At 41.3% G+C, this 20,257-nt stretch overlaps 1 protein-coding gene across 5 annotated transcripts in view; it reads right to left on the reverse strand.

Annotated features, from left to right (window-relative positions):
• The window catches only part of TLE1 (TLE family member 1, transcriptional corepressor), a 61,937-nt gene that overhangs the window by 19,032 nt on the left and 22,648 nt on the right, over positions 1-20,257 (reverse strand). For 3 of the 5 annotated variants that reach the window (XM_075598848.1, XM_075598846.1, XM_075598850.1), the window contains 7 exons: positions 14,462-14,675; positions 13,384-13,400; positions 6,754-6,867; positions 5,204-5,257; positions 4,790-4,942; positions 2,179-2,323; positions 652-833 (listed from right to left, as the gene is read on the reverse strand). In XM_075598848.1, coding sequence (XP_075454963.1) covers positions 652-833; positions 2,179-2,323; positions 4,790-4,942; positions 5,204-5,257; positions 6,754-6,867; positions 13,384-13,400; positions 14,462-14,675 — 879 coding nt within the window. The remainder of the gene's footprint in view (positions 1-651; positions 834-2,178; positions 2,324-4,789; positions 4,943-5,203; positions 5,258-6,753; positions 6,868-13,383; positions 13,401-14,461; positions 14,676-20,257) is intronic. The other 2 variants (XM_075598849.1, XM_075598847.1) reach the window with 1 other exon arrangement.

Below are 20,257 nucleotides of genomic sequence, written 5' to 3' on the forward strand. Positions count from 1 at the left end.
TCTGATCTGTAACTGTTACATACGCCTATAATATATATTATCTAACTGTGCATGCAATGTCTTCTATATAATATGTAAACCCTGTTCACTTATGTAACTATGTATTGTAACCATGTATTATTGGTCATCTTAACTCTATGCCCAGGGCATACTTGAAAACGAGAGGTAACTCTCAATGTATTACTTCCTGGTAAAACATTTTATAAATAACTAAATAATACTCCCATCTTGCGTATTTGTGAAATTAAAACCAGCTACTTAAAGTTCCCCATAAAAAGAAGCTGAGCAAACACTACCATAGTATACATCCCCTTCATTTAAATTCCACCTTGGTAGATTACCCTCTTATGTTTACTTCTAATGCAAAGCCATATTCCTTACATTTTGCAAAGACAAACAAATGTGTAAACAGGGCACAAAAGAAAACCTATACGTATATCCATTCCTCCCCAATAAAGATAATCCCTTCCCCCCCAAGATAGGGTAGGTTGGTTAACTGCACGTCATTATTTTCAGAGATGGTGCATCACAACCAGAATTGTACGTTGCAATCCTTCATTAAGAAACATAGTATTCAGAATAAATGATCCTTATGGGTTTCTACTCAGCAAGGGTTTATTTCAGTACTTTACAGTCAAGGTTTCCTCTCACCATTGGGGATCGTCCATAAGCAACGACAGCTGCTGCCGCAGCGGCAGCACTCATCTGTGGGGACATGTGTAAACTAGCATAGGCAGCTCCTGGATCTCCATTCATGCCTGCATGAGGTACCATGCCAAACGGAGTAGCATATGGACCAGGTACTGCCAATGGAGTCCGTAACCCTGCAGCAGCTTTGGGGAAGGGGAAGAGAGGGAGAGGGGGGGAGAGAGAGAGAGGGAGAGAGGGAGAAAAGAAGAATTCTATAAATAGGGAAAAGCTTAAACTGGTCACATTTAACAAATTTCATATTCTAAATGATAGTCAATATAAAACTCCATTAATTCAGATTTAATTTCTCACATTCATTTTGTAATATATACTGCGTGCTCACTTGCATGTAATTTCCCAGAATCCCTTGCTGCAGTGGAAGTGCTGTGTGATAATGGTGAAGGGTGGGGTTGCAGACCTGCCTTAGACATGCAGATGAGCATACAGTTATATATACACATATATATATATATGTGTATATATATATATATATATATATATATGTGTATATATATATATATGTGTATATATATATATATATATATATATATATATATATATATATGCAAGACATGGTCAATACTAAGGGAAACATTAAAACTATCCTTTTCCTGTTGGAATATTTTAGGTCTACTGGCAAGTATAGGCTAATGTGTACTCTAGTGGCTGCTTTTTGATGTAGTAGTGTGCGGTTTAGCCAGTTCCATTGCCACAGAGGAAGCATTCAAGTTTTGCTTTCTTTGCTCCACCCATAATTCCCCTGGGTTGGCACAATATAAATACAATGGATAAACAAGTTTCCTTGAAAATGTTTCCACAGAGCTACATTCCCATCGAGTTACACATAAAAAGTTAATGTCCCCATGCACATTATAAACCAGCTCTATTACCAGCCACACTAGCTTTCTAAATAGTAGCTGTTATCTTTTACAGCTCAGAGAATTTCTATAGCAGCTGCATTTTCCCCTTTTACTCATGTTACATGGTCTGTCCTTTGTTTACAATGTATTCGCCGTTGCCAAAACCGAAGATAAAGGTTGAGAAATCTGGAATTAATCTTATTCTAGGCCAGACTTCTGAATGCTAATAGTCCCTTCACAACAAGAAAATAGATTTCTTCAAGGATTTACATGAAAGGACTTGCCTGTGAAAGTAAACATTGACGCATTCATTGCTGTATGCATACAGCAAATATTAACCAAATGGAACTGGGAATTATGGGGTTGAGAACGGCATTACACTGAGAATACGTAGATGAATATCTTTTCTATTTGCCTTCCTGAAAAATTTGAGTATTTGGAATTAAAATAAAGCCAAGTGTAAACAGTCTGATCGAAAGTGGTGCAGCTGCTGAAAATTGAGTGCAAACATCTGCTTTTCATCAAGCCACTTTGATGGGAGGGAAAAGGAAGAGAAACATATTTAAGATTCATAGGGTATTATGTATGCAACACAAACAAAGCCGAGGGGGTAAAAGGGAATTCTTACCAGCTTGGTTAATTAGAGGGTCCATGGACGGAGGCTTGCCAAGACCTGGACGGAGCCCTGACGTAGCGCTTGTGCCGGGAGTCGGCACATCACTTCGAGGAGTTGGCGTGCTCGATTTCAGAACAGGCGTGCTGGCTTTTTCATGCTAGTGTCATTAAACAAATTAAATGAGTATTATTTTTAATCCAGGCCATATTACACAATTTATCACAACAGCAGCTGGGATACTGGGCACCTACTACCTACTCCTTCAGCCAATTTTCATAAATCCACACAATGTTGACAGCATTAACTTGTGAGAAAGAAATGTTGACCTTTAATGCGTCTGCCAAAAGGAAAACTCATCTGAAGAAAGGGTTACACGTTTTTCTTGCTCCAACAGCATAAAAGGAGACATTTCTAACCAATTTCTAAGCCTGCAAATAATTTCCTCAATGTGGTCTGTTCACAGAGCTTTACAAATTAAAGACTCGCTGGCAAGAGCTCACATTCTGCATCAAGTCCACTTACAATTGGCCTAGTACGCGCTGTGGAAACCGAAGGTCTCCTGAATTTGCCATCACTTAGTTCAGGGATCGATGCCAAACTAGTTCCATGTTCAACGCGGCTCATTTATCCATTGCAATGCATTCAGTTCCTAATAGATCTTTTATTTTACGAGCACCTTATGCCCCATTTTGCAACAGTACACAAAATCAAAGCCACAAATTATGAGGCATACTACTATCTATCCAGAGAAGAAAACTTGCAACTTAACACTCCAGTTCTGCAAAGCCCTAAGCTGCCAGTGAAGGAAACAGTAAGCAATACTAATATATTTTTTCCTTCATATTTGTGTGACGTATCTATGCTAGTAGTTCAATTTTTTTTTTGCATGACAACAACCCTAGATTATTTTAACCTTTCCACTCTAATGACATTTCCCTGAATATTTCACAATGGCCAGTATGCCAGGAATCCTTATGGCGTTCAGGGAGCGCCATGCTTTTATTGGTTGTTCTCCAGAGCTGATCCACTGTCACTCACATTATTAGCCTTATTTCCCTACAGGAAAAAATAAATACCAACTCCATACTCCCAGCATGGGATACAAGTGTCTCGAGAGCTGAACCGGTAATTTCAACACTAGGACCCCCTTACTTACCGGGGGAAGGTGCTGTCGGTTCTACAACTCCAGGGAAAACAAAATAGAGTTTTTAATCAACAGTGTGTGCATGCCAATACGAAGCTGCGATATCGGCTACAGCTTCTTCTTGACTTGTATCACACAGGAGATTTAAGCCACCAGAAAGTACAGACTGCACCTTCCCCAATAAGTGTCTTGGTAACAAGGGGGTCCCTGGAGCTGAAATAAATGTGGTTCAGCTCGGCAGACCCATGTTTAAAAAAATAAAATAAAATGTACATGCATTTTAAAGGACTCTGAAACCACAGCTGCATTCAATCTGCACCCCTCAGTCTACATCTGCATCGCGCCAAAGGCAGACAGCCTTTAGCGCAGCCAAAGAGTGAGATGCGTTTGCTGACGTTCAGTGATGTTTGATTATGTTAAAGCGTCTCTATTGCAATCTCAAACTAACCAGCCCTTTTATACCCTGTATACAATTTGCCAACTCTTAACTGTCCATATAATGTCTGAATTGACTGTATAACCTGTTAATTTAATGTAACCATGTATCATCCTAACTCTGTGCCCAGGACATATTTGAAAAAGAGTTAACTCAATTACTTTCTGGTAAAATATTTTATAAATAAAAATTGGAACCCAAATTTTTTGCCGTGGGTAGTAAAAACTACTAATTTGTTTTACAGATTTCTTTGTTCTGTAATCTTGAACTTTGGACTTTAAGTTTATGGTTATATTTGTGTGTGGTCTAAATTTTCCTTACAATTGGGGGGGGGGGGGGGGAGTCAGCAATGTAATCAAATTAGCACTTATAAAGGTTCTAGTGCCGACAAGACTTTTTTTTAAGCATGTTCTTGTATAGCACTGTTAGTTTTACGTATCGATTTACAGAGACATTTTGCAGGCACAGGTAACTGCTCCGTAGAGCTTACAATCTATGTTTTGGTGCCTGAGGAACAGGGAGATAAAGTGACTTGCCCAAGGTCACAAGGAGCAGACAACATGAATTGAACCAGGTTCCCTGCTTCAAACTCAGCGCCAATCAGTGCCTTTACTCACTGAGACACTCCTCCCATGTAACAAGTGACTTTAGTGTAAGCACTCAAACGGTTCTCGAAATAAGTACAAAACCAAGCTGCAAATATTACATTTCAAATAATTACTACAAGCACAACTGAACAATTAAACTGTGCCAAATACCAACATTTTATCTGATAATGCAGCTTGCACACAAATGATTAACATTTATGATATGAAGTAAAAGGTCAAGTCGAGCTTATTCATTCCTAGCATACTGCAGCAGTTTTACACATTTATGGGGCGTCAATCTTAAGATAAATAAACCAAAGCATTTGATGAAACTTCACTGGCTAAAAGGAAATTATTAGACAAATGTACGGATTTCCAAGCAGCGACTACAAAAATAATTATGTGAATTCATAGAATTTCTATAGCTTTCCTTTTAGTAAAGAAACAGTTTCTCACCACACTGATTTCTTTGGATTTCAAAGATGTAGAGCTGCCGGAAGAAGCTGTGGAAGCTGGACTGCTGGAAGCATCTTTTTTCATCAATCGGCTTTTATCAATACCATTTTCCCGTGGTGAATGAGCTGGACTAGCTCTTGGAGATGAAGGGTCCTACAGATACACAAAGTAAAAGACTTCTCAGTCACAGTGGTAGGTTCCGTGAAATTGCAACGTAGTTATTGCCATTGATGCGGCACCTAAAGACGCCTCTATGGAGGACTATTTTAGGACAATCACTATGCCTATAGCGGAGGTGTGCAGTAGAATGATGGCCTTGACCTATGACACCTGATGTGTAATGCTGGCAAAGTATCAGTAATTAACAGTGTGTTCTTGTGTCTTTTTTAAATGTAGAACAAGAGACAACGTTACCTCATTGGATACATCCACAACCAAATTATCGTCACTTTTGTCCCCATCACTATCCTGGAAAAATAAAAAATAAAACAATATAAAGCCCCTCAGGCATCTAATATTTTTTTTATTGTCAGTTTAAAAAATGTTACTCAATTATATTACACCACAGCTACATTTCCAATTAGTTTCCTCAGCTTTAATACTGATCGCATGTATTTAAAGGCACACCAATAAAACCATTCTATAATGCAAACACACGCAACTTTCAAAAACAAACTTACCTGCTCCTTACAGACAACACTTAAATCAGCTGCTTCATCAGAGCAAATGGAAATTCACAAGCATTTGGTCTACTTGGATGTTAATTAAATTATCTGTGTCCCATTTGTCAATACCAATTTATTATTTAAGACTGTACTTTAAACTAAATGTTGAAATAAAAAAAAGATTCCGCTAGTACACAAATTGGATTTTTTTTTTTTAAAACTAATGTTTAATAGGAAAGAACCAGGATAACCAGAAAAAAAGTACATCTTAACCTACTTCTACGAATACTTCAAGAGCATTTTATTCAATTGAAAAAGAAAAAGCTGTGTAGAGAAAGAACCCCGCCCCTAAAAAGTAGAGGGAAGGGATGCAGACAGACAATACTACAATTGATGATATTTCAGAAGTAAGACCCCTGCTGCAATTTCGTGTGCGGTTATCGGACTTTCTGTAATAAGTGAAATGATGTGCTTGCCTTTGAAAGAGAAACTCGGGATTGTTAACTATGGCTGTCTTTCCAAAAGACAGACAGGAAAACTAGAAATAGTGATACAGAATTGCAAAGCGGTTAATCTACAACATTTGGTGCATCCCCATAACCCTATGAAACCATACATCTCGGTTTGTCCCTAAGCACCGTTAGCCAATCAATGCTGGGAGTGTGCTTAGAAACAGAAATTCACAGCAGATAAGAGCCACATGAGGATGGGCTCTTTCCTTATATTTAGGATACTTGACTCGAAATGTTTATTTTGATTAACGAAGCAAGTTAATCTCATATCGCTTACACAGTTTATGAGCTATGTGATTCCGCATCTTTATAAAGCGCAGTGAGAGATGAAACAAAAAAGGCTCAAATGTACTAGGCCGTCTTCTGACCCCATCTTAATGGTCCTTTACAGGCCACTGACTTGAATCAGCTGTAAGGGGTCTTCCAGAGCCTGAAACTGCCTCATTATAGAAGACCACCTTTATCAGAACATGATTTTATTTCTCCCGTTTAGGGAAACATACAATGACCTTTCATTAAAACCTTGCTGGGAAGCAGTGCCTCAGTGACAAGCAGGGGAGCCAGGTTCAAATCCCACTGCTGTTAGACAAGGTGAAAATGGCTTACCCAAGGTCACAAAGAGTAAACTGACTGCAAGAGCTCCATGGCAGCAACTGGGTCTGTCAAATTCTGTCTAGTACGGCATGAAACACTATTGTAATTGAGGCGCTTTTAGTTCCATTGGAAGAGAAGTGCTACATATATATATATCATATTTCAGTTAAGTCCTTTGTAACAGTTTACTTACATAATGGATGGAATCCTTATCATCCACCTTCCTTTTTTTGATGTCATTAGAATATTCAGGTCCATTCCTTCGTTTGTCTGCACCTCGCAGACTGTCAGGAATCAGAGAATTACTCTGGAAAGAAAAGAAAAACCAAGGCTCAAAAAATCCCTTTTTAAGACTTCTCCACACTAATAGAAACCTAAATTGAATGTGATCAGCGAATTAGAAATGTGATACCTGCAGTCCTTTTTTACTATTTAATTCAACTGATAATCAAAGGCTTTAAAATGCATGAGTCTCTAATAAATGTTTGCCTTCAAAGAGACATCAGGGCTTCGTAGTTGAACCAAAAGAATGCCTGGCACCAATCGCCAGTCACTGTCCATTCTTAGTCAACTGATCATTGTTTGTGTGGCAGGAGACTGTTTATTCATGAGTGTCCCCTACTTACAATACATCGAGATTTACTGAACTGAAAATGTAATCCGGGTGGAAAAGTGAGGATTTACATAACTATGGTTATGAATGGAGCGATGCCATACTGAATTAGTGAATAAAAACAATGATTTCTGTATCAGAAGACAATGTTTAAGCTGCACATAATATACAAAAATAAAAAATAGTAAGCGTCCTAAACTACAAATAGACTAGAGTGTTCGTAATAAAAATCAATGTGTGTTTAAAATAATTTCCCAGAGTTTTAAAAGGGAAAAACAAGCAACATCTATGCAAAAAAAAGCACAATGTCATCATGGAAACCCGATTTAACTATACTTGGAACAGTGTTGAGCTGAAAAAAAGCAGACAATTTGGTTACTTGTGGATCATGTGGCAATTTGACATGCCTTCTATTCCCCCTTCTCCCCTCTGGCCAAGGCCTTTAAACATGTTACAAAGAGTTCCTTTAAGTGCAGGATTAGCATATGCAAGGGGCAATTTGTTCAGTGATGTGTTAATACCATGGACAATACTTAATGTGTTCTGGGAAGGGTAAAAAAAAAAAAGCATTAAGAATGTTGAATTTTAGAGATGCTTGGCACAACAATTAAAAGGATTGATGATTGTTCATTGTTGTTTTTTTCATTTTATTTTAAAGCTCAGGATAATAACAGGCTCTTACACAGGGATATAACCACCAGGACCTTGCAAACAAAGACTACAAGCTCTCAAGTCAACAGTGGTCATTAAGGAGGAAGGAACAAAACCATATACAAGGCAAATGATTTCATTCCTATTTTGCATGTTTTAGGATCCACACTTTTATGCTGTTTTCAGGCTCATTATGAGCAATTGGAGCTTGATTAGCCATGTATAAAGTGAATGGGCAGTACTATTGAAATTTAATTTAAAGCAATGAGAAGCCAGTTTTGCATCTAAAGGATAACTATTTAATCATGGAACCAATTAGCCCAATAGCGTTTAAATTATTTATCTACTTAATGGCTGTACCTAGAGCAAAAACAAAAAAGATACATTAAACAAAAAAAAAATTGGCCTAAACTACCTATCTTGTTACACATACACAACTTTTCAAATTGCTGTGAAAGTGTTACAGGGACCAAATGCTAAAGAATGTTGCTTAAGAATACTACTACTAAGGACACATTGTGGGTAAATCGTCAAAAAGGTTTACATGTCTACAGAATGCCAAAATACTTTTGAAACAGGAAACATTTTCAAAAAGAAAAATAAAGTGGTACTCGATACCAAGCATAACAATTCTACATTCTCTAAAGACATGTAGCTTGCAATTAGTTGAAGTGTTAGTTTAGGTTTACCGACTAATTAGTTTTTGAAATTGGATTTCCAAACCAAACATTCAAGTTTCAAGGAAAAAAAAAAGCCCAACGCTTTACTTCTAATTATAGCGCAGTGTGAAGAGGCATCCCATTTTGATGAGAAAAGTGGGTCTTTATGAAAGGGTTTTAAAAATGAAGTACCATTCTTACAGAAATGTTTCATCTGTTTTAAGTACACCAACTTTCATGGCATTTTGTATAAAAAAATATTTTAAACTAAAAATGATTTATCCAGTGTGATTGCAGATGACATTGCACTGTAGGTTGGTAAGCAAGAATGTGACATTTAAGAGTTTGGATTGGTGTACCAACCACCTTCTATAGATTCAGGTGGCTGATACTTCAGAGCCCTCTGTAGTAGCCAAAACATTTAGCAAGTAGTGTCACAAACTGAAACCTTCATTATACAAATGGGCAACAACCTCTTCAGTAATTGAGTAACTAGTTCTGCCAGCAGTTACAGTATAACTATGTATATACAGCTCAACCCTGTTATAGCGCGATCCGCTATAACGCGGTTTGAGCGTGGACCCCGAATTTAAAATAAAAAAAAATTTGCACACTGCACACTGCAATACACACACAGACACGCTGTCTCTTTAAGGGAGCTTGCTCTCGCATGACGGAAGCAGGAGGCAGGAAGCAGAGACAGGGAGAAGAGCTGCCAGATGCCAGGTAAGTGCTGTGTGCTGTTGCCGCTGCCCAACCGGGTCTGGGAACGCTAGGAGAGTTCTCAGCTTTCCCCCTCCGGCAGACACGGTACCACAACACAAAAAAAATAATAATAATTTCGGCGCCCATTTTTTTCCCGCGACCTTGTTTATAACGCAGTGGTCGCGGGTGGCCCCCGAGGACCGCGCTATAACAGGGTTAAGCTGTATAAAGTTTTCCCCATTTAGTGTCATGCGTTAATTAAAAAACAAGTGGTTTTTCCTTTTTTCGATTCTTTGCCCCTCTGTTTTTCAGTGTTCACTTTTTTTCTTCACTCTTGCATACCGCAGTCTACGTCTCAAATGCCCACAGCCTGTCAGAGGTTCTGCCATATAGCCACGGTTGTTAAAGTTGGAGCCATGATGCAGAACACCGTATTATTGGGGAATGGCTTTTATAGCAAGGGAGAGGAGCATTTCACTTCTCTAAGAACTGTTCTATTGCAACTCCTCAGCCACCCCCCAAATAAACCTCACTTTAGTGCGACACTAGTAGGGTGATAAGCACAAGGCCCTTGACGCCACCAAATTTTTTGGTCGCCACTGACGTGCTCGGGCTCATACATTTTGTGCCATGGGTGTAACTAGGTAGAAATTGAGATTTTGCCCATATGTTGCATACATATCAAGAGACATGCAAGCTCTGTACACTTACACCTATCGAAAACCATTTATAAAAAAAAAGTTGCGTAGCGAACCAAGTAGTTGAAATACAATTCGGAAAAAAAAAATAAGAAAAAACAAGTGAAATAAAGATGCATAGAAGGTTCAAAACAAGAATGAAAGTAAATAAAGACTAGGTTGGCCACATCTGGTCATTTGCTTGAGGAATTGTATAAAAACGTTTAATATGTGGAATGTCAAATTTAGTTGTAATCTGGACGACCCATCTATGAAACAGTTATCCATTTTAGTATGAATAAAGTGATGTAATTGCCACCACTGGCTTATTTATTTTTACACCATAAAAAGGAAATTACATAGTCAAGACATCTGTTACACACATCCACTGGCATGAGTACAGAGCATACATTTAGACATCTTAATCATACAGTTTCCTGTTGGTGTGTCATTTATCACAGGGGTAAAATGTAAAAAAAAAAATGTGCAACCGTTAAGAATTATGGCACCTTATTCATTCTAAATAACCCTGCACTGGGATGGTAATTAACTAGCAAATTATAAAGCGACAGCCATTAGCCAGCATAGCACATTACGGCAATTTGGTAAGTGATCTACCAACACTCATGTGCATTCCTAAACATACACCTGGTACCAATTAAGTCATTTTACCTCTTGTTTTTACTTTGTTGCTAAGCATGAATACAAATCAATACACAGTAAACAAAATGGCAAATAACCTTTGATCCCTTGCAGTACACACCCCTGGTTTGCTATTCAGTGCATTGTGGTGAAAGGGCCGTCTTACCCACCAGTTTTGTTGTATGTAGCAAAATATTGCTATACTAATGAGTTTACATGAAGCAAACATGACAGGCGTTGTATGTATCCAAGTGTTTCAACGTGCTTAGTTACCATTTTAGATTATGACTTTTCTTCCCAGATTATAGCATAGAACCATAGATTAAACATTCAACTTCAGTGGGAACCACCCTTTAGCAGTGCTTCCTAAATAAGTGTGGAATAGATGAAGAATTTGGGATGTTCATGGCAATGAATAGCTGAAGTTAGTTTTTTTTTTTTTTGCTGGAAGTATGTAGTGTGAATTTGACTTTCATTGTCAGGGGTAACAGAAGTTGCCAATTCAGTTTTGTTTTTTTACTAATCTTATATTAGGGAGAAGAAAAACAAACATTTGAATCACGCCCTATATGTAATTATTTTTAAAAGAACCATCTGCTTCAGTTCCCCCCCCCTCCTCCCCCCCACAAATTAAAATTTTTCCATTTTCTCCTAGTTTAAAAGCAGTTTAAGATCAATCCAGTTACAATACATCAGCAGAGTCGCTGAATCTTTAGTGAAATAACTTCTGTCCAGGAGTGCATTTTCTCCCAACATTTAACCAATAAGCTTTCGCATTACTCCATAGTACCTAAACCATAGAGTGTAAAAAAACTGTTGCCTCAAAATGTACCAAATAATTGCAGAGGTGGCAATATACAGACCCGCCAACATTTGGCATAAAAATAGGTATCCAGTACTTTAGTTGATATATTATCTCAATGTGGGATAAAGGCAAGTGACCCTTCCAAAGGGGGCAAAATAACATACAATTTACTACATGCAAAGATCAGAATGAAATATGTATTTGTGGTTAAGTGTACACACTAGAAGTGGGAGGAAACCCTGTGATCATTAGCAGATAACTTCTCAATATCCCAGCTTCTTTAATTAGCTGAATCTTTAGCGGCCACTTGTAGAAAGGTACAATAGGTACAGTTGGAGGGTATCGATAGAATGCCAAGAGAAACAGCTATCAGAGCAGTTACATGTAGACCAAAATAGCTCCCTTACCCAATGTATTGCTTATAGCAAACTGGGGGGGTGCCCCCCAACGGGCGGGGCAGGAGAATTTCTAGGGGGGGCGCGGACGGTCACAGAGGCCACGCGCTCTTCCCCACAGCATTTAAATTAAATGCTGGGGGAGGCGTGAGGCCTCTGCAACTCGCTTACCTGCTGCCAGCCGGGTCTTCGGTGACGCGTCGCCATGGCAACGCGGCGTCAAATGACGCTGCAGGGTCACATGCCCTGCAACGTCATTTGACGCCGAGTCATTGGAGAGGGGGGCGCGAACGCTGCGGCTCCCGGGCAGGGGGGTGCAGCTCAAGAAGTTTGAGCACCCCTGGCTTATAGGTATCCTTTGAGTTACGGGTAACCGTCACTTATACAGTGATATCTTATATAACTAGCCAATGATTGTGCATACCAAGCTTCCAGTCTAAATGTGTGCAGTTCAAGGAGTGTGTAAACAAAAGCAGTGAATGATTCAAATAGCTAGGGTATTGATCCCAAATTGCTTCCAGGGCAATAAAGGCCAAGTGCATTTGCATTTCTATACAACACAACTATGAGGTCAGGCCAGAAAGCAGGGGGTGAGCAAATGATAAATGATACCTAGGGGTGACAGATGTTGTAATACCCTGCAGCGAAAAATAAAAATCAAGAAAAACTTGCACACAAGATTTGTGGTATTCATGCCTACAGAATTCTGTAGCTAATGGCTTGTTAACAGAGCATGATGGATAATTTAGATGTATTTATTTTGTATTTGGAAAGGAAAGGAAAGTTTCTTTTATAACCAGATTGGGGAACTGGATTAAAAAAAAAAAAAAAATGTTCTCACTTAAAGTTTGTACGTAATGCATTATAAAATGTATGTTAGCAAGTGTTTTCTAAGAATAGGTAAATCTAATCTATATAAAATAATTGTGAGCACATTCACATGTCTCAGACAGGTCTGCAACTCTGACTTTCACCATCACTTAGCATACAATGCTTCAACTGCAGCAAGGGGTTCTGGGAAATTACATGCAAATGAGAACACCGTGTCACCTTTTGCCTGAAATCCATTTTTACATGGAACCCTTATAAGCCTATGCTCGCTGTTAACACAGCTTTTAAGCACAGCATGGGAATTCTTTTTATTTGCTATACGGTGGAGGTTTCTTGTTGCCTTTTTTACTCACCATAACTTAAAATGTGATATATAGATATTAAAAAAACCTGCACATGTATGTGTGCATGACAGCTAGATAAATAAGCCCTGAATTAATTGTGCTGGCTGCAATGTTCATTTAACAAATGCAAGTGTATTACAGGTTGCAAGCACTGAGGGTGAAATAGTTCCTCACTGAATTCATCCTTGCCAATTTCCAAAGCATGAAGACATTCAGGAAACGACAAGTAAAAATGTGGCTTGCATATGCTAAACCGATTTGCATAGGGCGTTAAGATTCTAACCACACCATGCAAGTCAAACCTAGTATTCAGTCTCTTGTAAACAGGTTGGTCAGACTTGTGCAAATAGGAGTCTTTTCTCAGTGTGCAAACAGCAATGTTGAAATTATTTATTGACCATATTATTGAAATCTCATATGGAAATAGTGTACAAGTAAGCCAGAGCCATCCCCAAGTAGGAATTGAAATATTGTTATGTTAGCATGAATAGTGTTACTTACTGTTCCTGGTTCTCTGTCTGCTCTCGGAGAAACCCAGAAATGCACAGACATGTCCGTTCAAACACATATGCAAGAACAGAAAAAAAAGGGAGGAAAAATTAGAACACAAGTCCCAAAAAGTTTTAAAATGGATTTTATTTTTTATTTTTTTTTATAAAATCATTGCACATTCCTAATACAGCAATTTCCTGAAAGTTACAGTTATATATAAACAAAGATTTACAGTGTAAGCATAAAACCCCATTGATAAAACAGAATAAATTAAGTCAAGTGCAAATGTGCCCATTTCTCATCGCATACAATACATTTTCTGCTCCATTAATAGGATCTTATTTGAGTCTTTGTTTTACTTTATCCCTGTTGCTTAACGAGGTTCCAGGAATGCATTGCAGACCAATGATTTCCATGTGCTTACTCTGACAAAGGGATTTGTATACAGACAGAGTGAAGATAAAACCACAGCCTAAAAGTGGGCAGTTGAAGTTTTACTAAGCATTTGCCTTGGTCTACCACATCCTGCACAAAGTCTATGATGACGGAGAAACAGATTTATTTCCCTTTTAAAGTTTATATAAAGATGAACTCAAATATTTTAGTTGAAAGTCAAATCCATAAAGCAGCATTGCATGTTATAACAGATGGAGTCAGACGCTAACAAAGAATAGATGTGACATCCCGGTAATCAAGCTCTGAAACACAGATATTAACAATCAGGAGTCAGATTACAATTACACATTAGAGAATATATTGGACTAGGTCCTGGGAAAAAAAAAAAAAACTAGCCCCATTACACAATGAGAAAATCAGGCAAACATTGTGCTTTACACATGCATCTTGTATACACAAAAACAAAATCACTTCTCAATTTCATTTTTTTTTTTTAAATAGTTGACAAACATGTGATGCTGCTTTAACATGAATTTTCCTTCTAAATATTACATACACCTCTTCATTACCCATAGGGCTTGCAATACATTGATATGCAAGGGGTTAAACCAAAAAATAAATGGCTCACAACAAATGGCGAGAAAAAACAAAAACAAAACCACGTCCTAATTGGGCTTGCCCTGCCTCTCACCTCGGTGGTGGTGGTGGTGATCTGCATCGTGATGCTTCTTGTCATCTTTCATAGTCAGGTGAGACTGCCCACTAAGAGCATTAGAGAGAGCGAGGAGGCCAGCACTGCTTCCAAGGGTTGGGATTCCGGGTGGCTGAAGACCTGATGGATGTGGTGTTAGAGGCACTGGTGGTCCATGGCTATGGGACAAATGTTGGGCCTGTAACTGCTGCTGCTGATGGCACACACCCCACAGAGTAGATTTATAAGTGCAGCACGGGGGGAATTGGGGGGGTTGGAGAAGAAAAAAAAGAAACAAAAAGCAGAAGTGTTAGTCCCAAAAATAAAGAACATTAAGACACAAGTTACAATTATCGACTTATTTTGACTTTGGATTAGTTTTCATGATAATTACATATGCAAGTTGGATGCCTGCAAACCACATAAGGAGTCAACATATTTGGGTATTAGTGTATTCCTGCCCACTTAGCAAAGAGGCCAAATATGAATGTCATGGCAACAGCCCCTCCGACACTGTCTGATTTTGCGTGATTGCGTCCGGTGGCCAGAACGGAAATGAAAGGGAAAGGCCAACCCCCTCTGCACGAGACACCTACCCCCCCCCCCCCACCCCCAGCAGAAGTCTATGACATCGATGACGAGTGCCAGAGACCCTTTGGCACTCAAAGGGCTAAAGGTCTAATGCTTCTCTTGACTAAATAAAAGCAAAAGGCATATTTACAGTGGGAAGTCCTTGATAAACCCCCATTATTTAGTCATTTATATTACAGCCACAGTTTGGCGAGTCATCTACTGTGTAAATATTATGACCATCATTACAGAAAGTTTCAATTATAAGCTTTTATTAAAGGGGGGAAACATGTAGGTTTTAAAGTTAAGGAAAGCATGGGAGAGAGTTTACCAAGAACACCCCATAAAAACCTCTATGTCGGGATACTCCAGTCTTCCAAAGGTGCCAGATCAGAAAATATTTAGGAGTAGACGGGCCACAAGTTTATTACATTTGTAATTTTAGATACATTGGAAAATGTTGCACTATAATATTGAATTCTTTCAAGCATGTATAACATCTGTACCACATACATTTACATTACTTACACGTGAGCATCAGTGGGAAAATTGCATTTAACTCATACTAATTTCATACTAGTTTCTTAGGCAGCCGAGTCCAAGGGCCCCATCAAGGCCCTTGGCGGGCGATTGTTTGAAGAAACCTACCAGCAAAGAAAATAGCCTGGCTGCTACAGCACATCAGCATTCACATTGCTCGGGTTCCTGCAACATGAAGTATGTTGCTACCCCCCCATACCACAAAGCAGCAGCTGCCAGAGAACTTCTGTATCATGAAAGCCTTGATACAACACAGCTGCATAGAGCAGGCCATTCCAGATCAGAAGAGAAACAGATACTTAGACCACCAGATGTAAATGACTGTATTCAAATACCGTAGAGATGAATACAGAAGCACATCAGTCTGGCATCCACCCATTACAGGATGATATAGATATAAAGAATTATCTCCTATACAAGGTATAAAATCTCACTGCTACTAAAGGTTATTAAAAAAAAAAAAAAGTGTGTTGGTGTACCTCTAGGGCAGTGTTATGCAACCTTTTCCCCACAGGACACCCCTATTGAGATCCTCAAATTGCTGGGGTACCCCTTAAATCTTGTCAGTTGTAAAAAAAAAAAAAAAAAAAAAAAATTATATATATATATCTCTTATACTATATTAGTGAAAGCACTGTATGTTTGCCTGCCTGGATGTCCGGTGTCCCTAGGGGAAATCTCATTGGTCCCTTGGGTCGCCCGCCCCCGCACACCTCTCATTGGCCTGAGGCGGAGTGACGGGCCACACACACACACACACACACACACACACACAACACAGCAGCTCTATACACACACACACACACACACACACACACACACAACACAGCAGCTCTATACACACACACACACACACAACAGCTCTATAGACACACACACACACACACACACACACAACACAGCAGCTCTACACACACACACACACACACACACACACACACAACACAGCAGCTCTATACACACACACACACACAAACACAGCAGCTCTATACACACACACACACAACACAGCAGCTCTATACACACACACCCTCTGTCCGCCCCCCTCCCCCCCCCTCACGTGCGCCGTCCTGCACTGGCTCCGGACGGGAAGCGCGGCTCTCCTATCCCAGCCGCTCCCTTACCTCCCCGGCGCTACCACCCGCTCAGGTAAGTCACTGTGCGTCCCGCCTCAGCCTCAGGCCCACTGCGCGTCCCGCCTCAGCCTCAGGCCCACTGCGCATGCCGCCTCAGCCTCAGGCCCACTGCGCGTCCCGCCTCAGCCTCAGGCCCACACACACAGGGCGCTTCCTACCGCCGCTCAGCCAGACGCCACATCGAGCGGGCGCCGGGGGGGGGGGGGGGGGGAGCGCGAGTCTTAGGCCCACACAGGGCGCTTCCTGCAGCCGCCTGCACGCCTCACTCAGCAGGACGGCACATCGGGGGACCAAGCGGGCGCCGGGGGGGGGGGGGGAGCGCGAGTCACAGGGAACAGGGGGGGGAGTCACGGGGAACGGGGGGGTCACGGGGAACGGGGGGGGTCACGGGGAACGGGGGGGTCACGGGGAACGGGTCACGGGGAACGGGGGGGGCCACCAGCCGAACCAGCAGGGGGACGGACGCACGGAGGAGGGGGGGGAAATGCCCATACATAAATTATGACAATACATATGCCCACTGCTCTCCACCCCCCCCACTCCCCTTTCCCCCCCCCCCGCTCCCCTTTCTCCCCCCCCCCCCCCGCTCCCCTTTCTCCCCCCCCCCCCCCCCCCGCTCCCCTTTCTCCCCCCCCCCCCCCGCTCCCCTTTCTCCCCCCCCCCCCCCCCCGCTCCCCTTTCTCCCCCCCCCCCCCCGCTCCCCTTTCTCCCCCCCCCCCCCGCTCCCCTTTCTCCCCCCCCCCCGCTCCCCTTTCTCCCCCCCCCCGCTCCCCTTTCTCCCCCCCCCCCCCGCTCCCCTTTCTCCCCCCCCCCCCGCTCCCCTTTCTCCCCCCCCCCCCGCTCCCCTTTCTCCCCCCCCCCCGCTCCCCTTTCTCCCCCCCCCCCCGCTCCCCTTTCTCCCCCCCCCCCCCGCTCCCCTTTCTCCCCCCCCCCCGCTCCCCTTTCTCCCCCCCCCCCGCTCCCCTTTCTCCCCCCCCCCCCCCCGCTCCCCTTTCTTCCCCCCCGCTCCCCTTTCTCCCCCCCCCCCGCTCCCCTTTCTCCCCCCCCGCTCCCCTTTCTCCCCCCCCCCCGCTCCCCTTTTATATATAAAATAAGCGGTTCTATGCCACAAGATAGTGATCAGCCCATTCAAGTTAAAGGGCCTTAAAAGGTGACCTCCCATGCTGGAAGGTGTCTTATGTTTATGATTTGTAACTATGGGCCTATGTCTTCATGAAGTCACACTTCTAAAGAATAAAGTGTGCTTTCTAAACATTTAGTACACTACAAAGCATTTGCGTTTGTTCTAGAAAAGCCATCACAGATAGCAAATGCCCAATTTATATTAATATTGCCATTTCTGGCACTTAATCTTTGCTGCATTTCCCTTGCATGACAAAATATGCAGCCTAGTTATTTATAGGCTTTCCAAGGATTAACTAGATACTCACACGAATAAACCCTCAAGAGGTTAACCTCATCCTCTTAAGCTCTACACACTACAATCCTAGATATAGCTGGAAACCACAGCCAAGGAGGGAAATAAAGCAGCGTCTTGCTAATCCTTTAGCCAATCACCTCATGCAAAGCGAGCCTGTTAGCAGGCAGACAACTCAATCCGCTGGTGCTGCTGGCTCAGAGCAAACAGACAAGACCTTTGACAGAGTGCTCAGCCGTCACAAAACATTATGTAAGAATATATCACAGCTTGTGGAAACCGTGCCAGAAAAGCTTTGTTTTAAAAGGCTCTTCTAGGTATCTTCACATAAGAGGTTAGCTTGCCAGACAAGAACAGTGGCTGATGTTCCATTTGTCGCTTTTATGCTATGTATTTAACGGTAAAATAGTCTGCTGTAACAAAATGTAGGTTGTAACCTTTCCATATTCTGTCTGTTGTCTTAAAGTAAAACATGCCATCTCCACAAAATACTATTAATACAAATATCCCACAGAATTGACCAAATAGCATAATCTTAAATTCCATTTTTCATTTATTTAGGCTATAATAAGTGAGGCCCTCAGGCAAATATCACACCCAAATTTGCCTGTTTACACAATATCTGTGTAAAGGATCAAAAATGGATTTGAGGGAGAAAAAAAATATATATATATATATCAATATTTGCTTGGCTGACAGACATTTAACTGCAGAAATATTTAGGCCACCACCACAAATTCAGAGCTGCTGGGAAAGAAAAAAAAAAAAACCACACACCGGGAGAATTGTCTGGCCTATTTGCATTATAAAACGCATGATCTTTCACACTCGTAATAGCAGTCTAAACCGTTAAATGACTATTTATTTTCTTAGTGTGAACAACGCTGCTCTTTAGGAGCATGCCCCCCACCCCCCACCCCCCTCTATTGTTCTGCATACTAAGTCGGCTCTCTGAACAATACTGACAGCTGCTATCAAACTGGGCAGCGTTTACTTTCAGTGCAGCTGCTGCTTGTAGAAACAGACAGGCTCCTGATGCCTCCTCCCCTCTGGGGAGGCAGGTTGACACACTGCATGTTCAATGAATGGGAGCAAAGGTCCAGTGAATTGTCAACCCAATTTTCTGCTACTCTGATTTTCCAGGATGCACAAAGTCTCTTTCAAGCAAATCAAGCATATGTCAGAGCATGAAACCTATTGCATGGCATAGGATAAGTATTGATCACCCAAAACTGCAAAAAGACCACATCACTAGAACAGATGCAAGCAATGCAGGCTAAGTGCAAAAAGGCCACGCATGGAACATACTGTGAGAAGTTTGAGGACAAGTCTGTTCAGTTGACGCTCTAGAAAAACTCAAGCAGTAAAAAAAAATTACAAAAATAAAGCCAGATTTTGATGCATGGTATACCTAATATTACAGCACATTAACCCAATATAAACATCTTTCCATGGCTGTCATTTGGGGAGTGAACAAGGGAGAGTAGGGGTGGGAGGGAGGAGCAGTGGAGAAGGTTAAGGGAGGGAATGTTTATGCAAGGCTAAGCTGTCAAGTGTAATAAAGCAGCTTGAATAAAATTTAAGCTGAAAATCCACTGAAGGCCCCCATTTCAGGGAGGAAAAAGCTATTAAAAGGAAATGAAGGTCACCCTCCCAGTTTATTTCACCTAATTGACTGCCAATGGCATACCACAGGCAAAGCAACTGCAGATCTGCAATTGAGAAACTGATAAAAGAATGAACCTCAGCTTGAAAACTCTCCTTTCATCAGCACTAATCCTCCCGCGCTCCTAAATTCCCCCCCCCCCCCCCTCCATCTCCAGTTGGGATGTAATTTTAAGCACAGATGGATTAACTGGTCCCATTGTCTGCAGACGTCATTGGACTATGGCACTGTTAATCCATACAGCAGCATGTCTAATTATCATTACAAAGTGTCTGAGGGAACCATAAAGACCAGCAGGGCATCTTCTCACAAGCAATTAACATAAATTGATAAATGAGTAATTTGAATCAGTTCAAGTCGCTCACATGAATAAAATCAGAAAGGACAGCTCCTTGTTTCGGCTACTTCTTTCACTTGCGCTGGGAGGGCAGAAAAACAGCAGAAATGCTAGAGACTTGATGTGGCGG

The sequence above is a fragment of the Ascaphus truei genome, chromosome 1 (assembly GCF_040206685.1).
Source record: "Ascaphus truei isolate aAscTru1 chromosome 1, aAscTru1.hap1, whole genome shotgun sequence".
In the NCBI taxonomy this organism is placed as follows: Eukaryota; Metazoa; Chordata; class Amphibia; order Anura; family Ascaphidae; genus Ascaphus; species Ascaphus truei.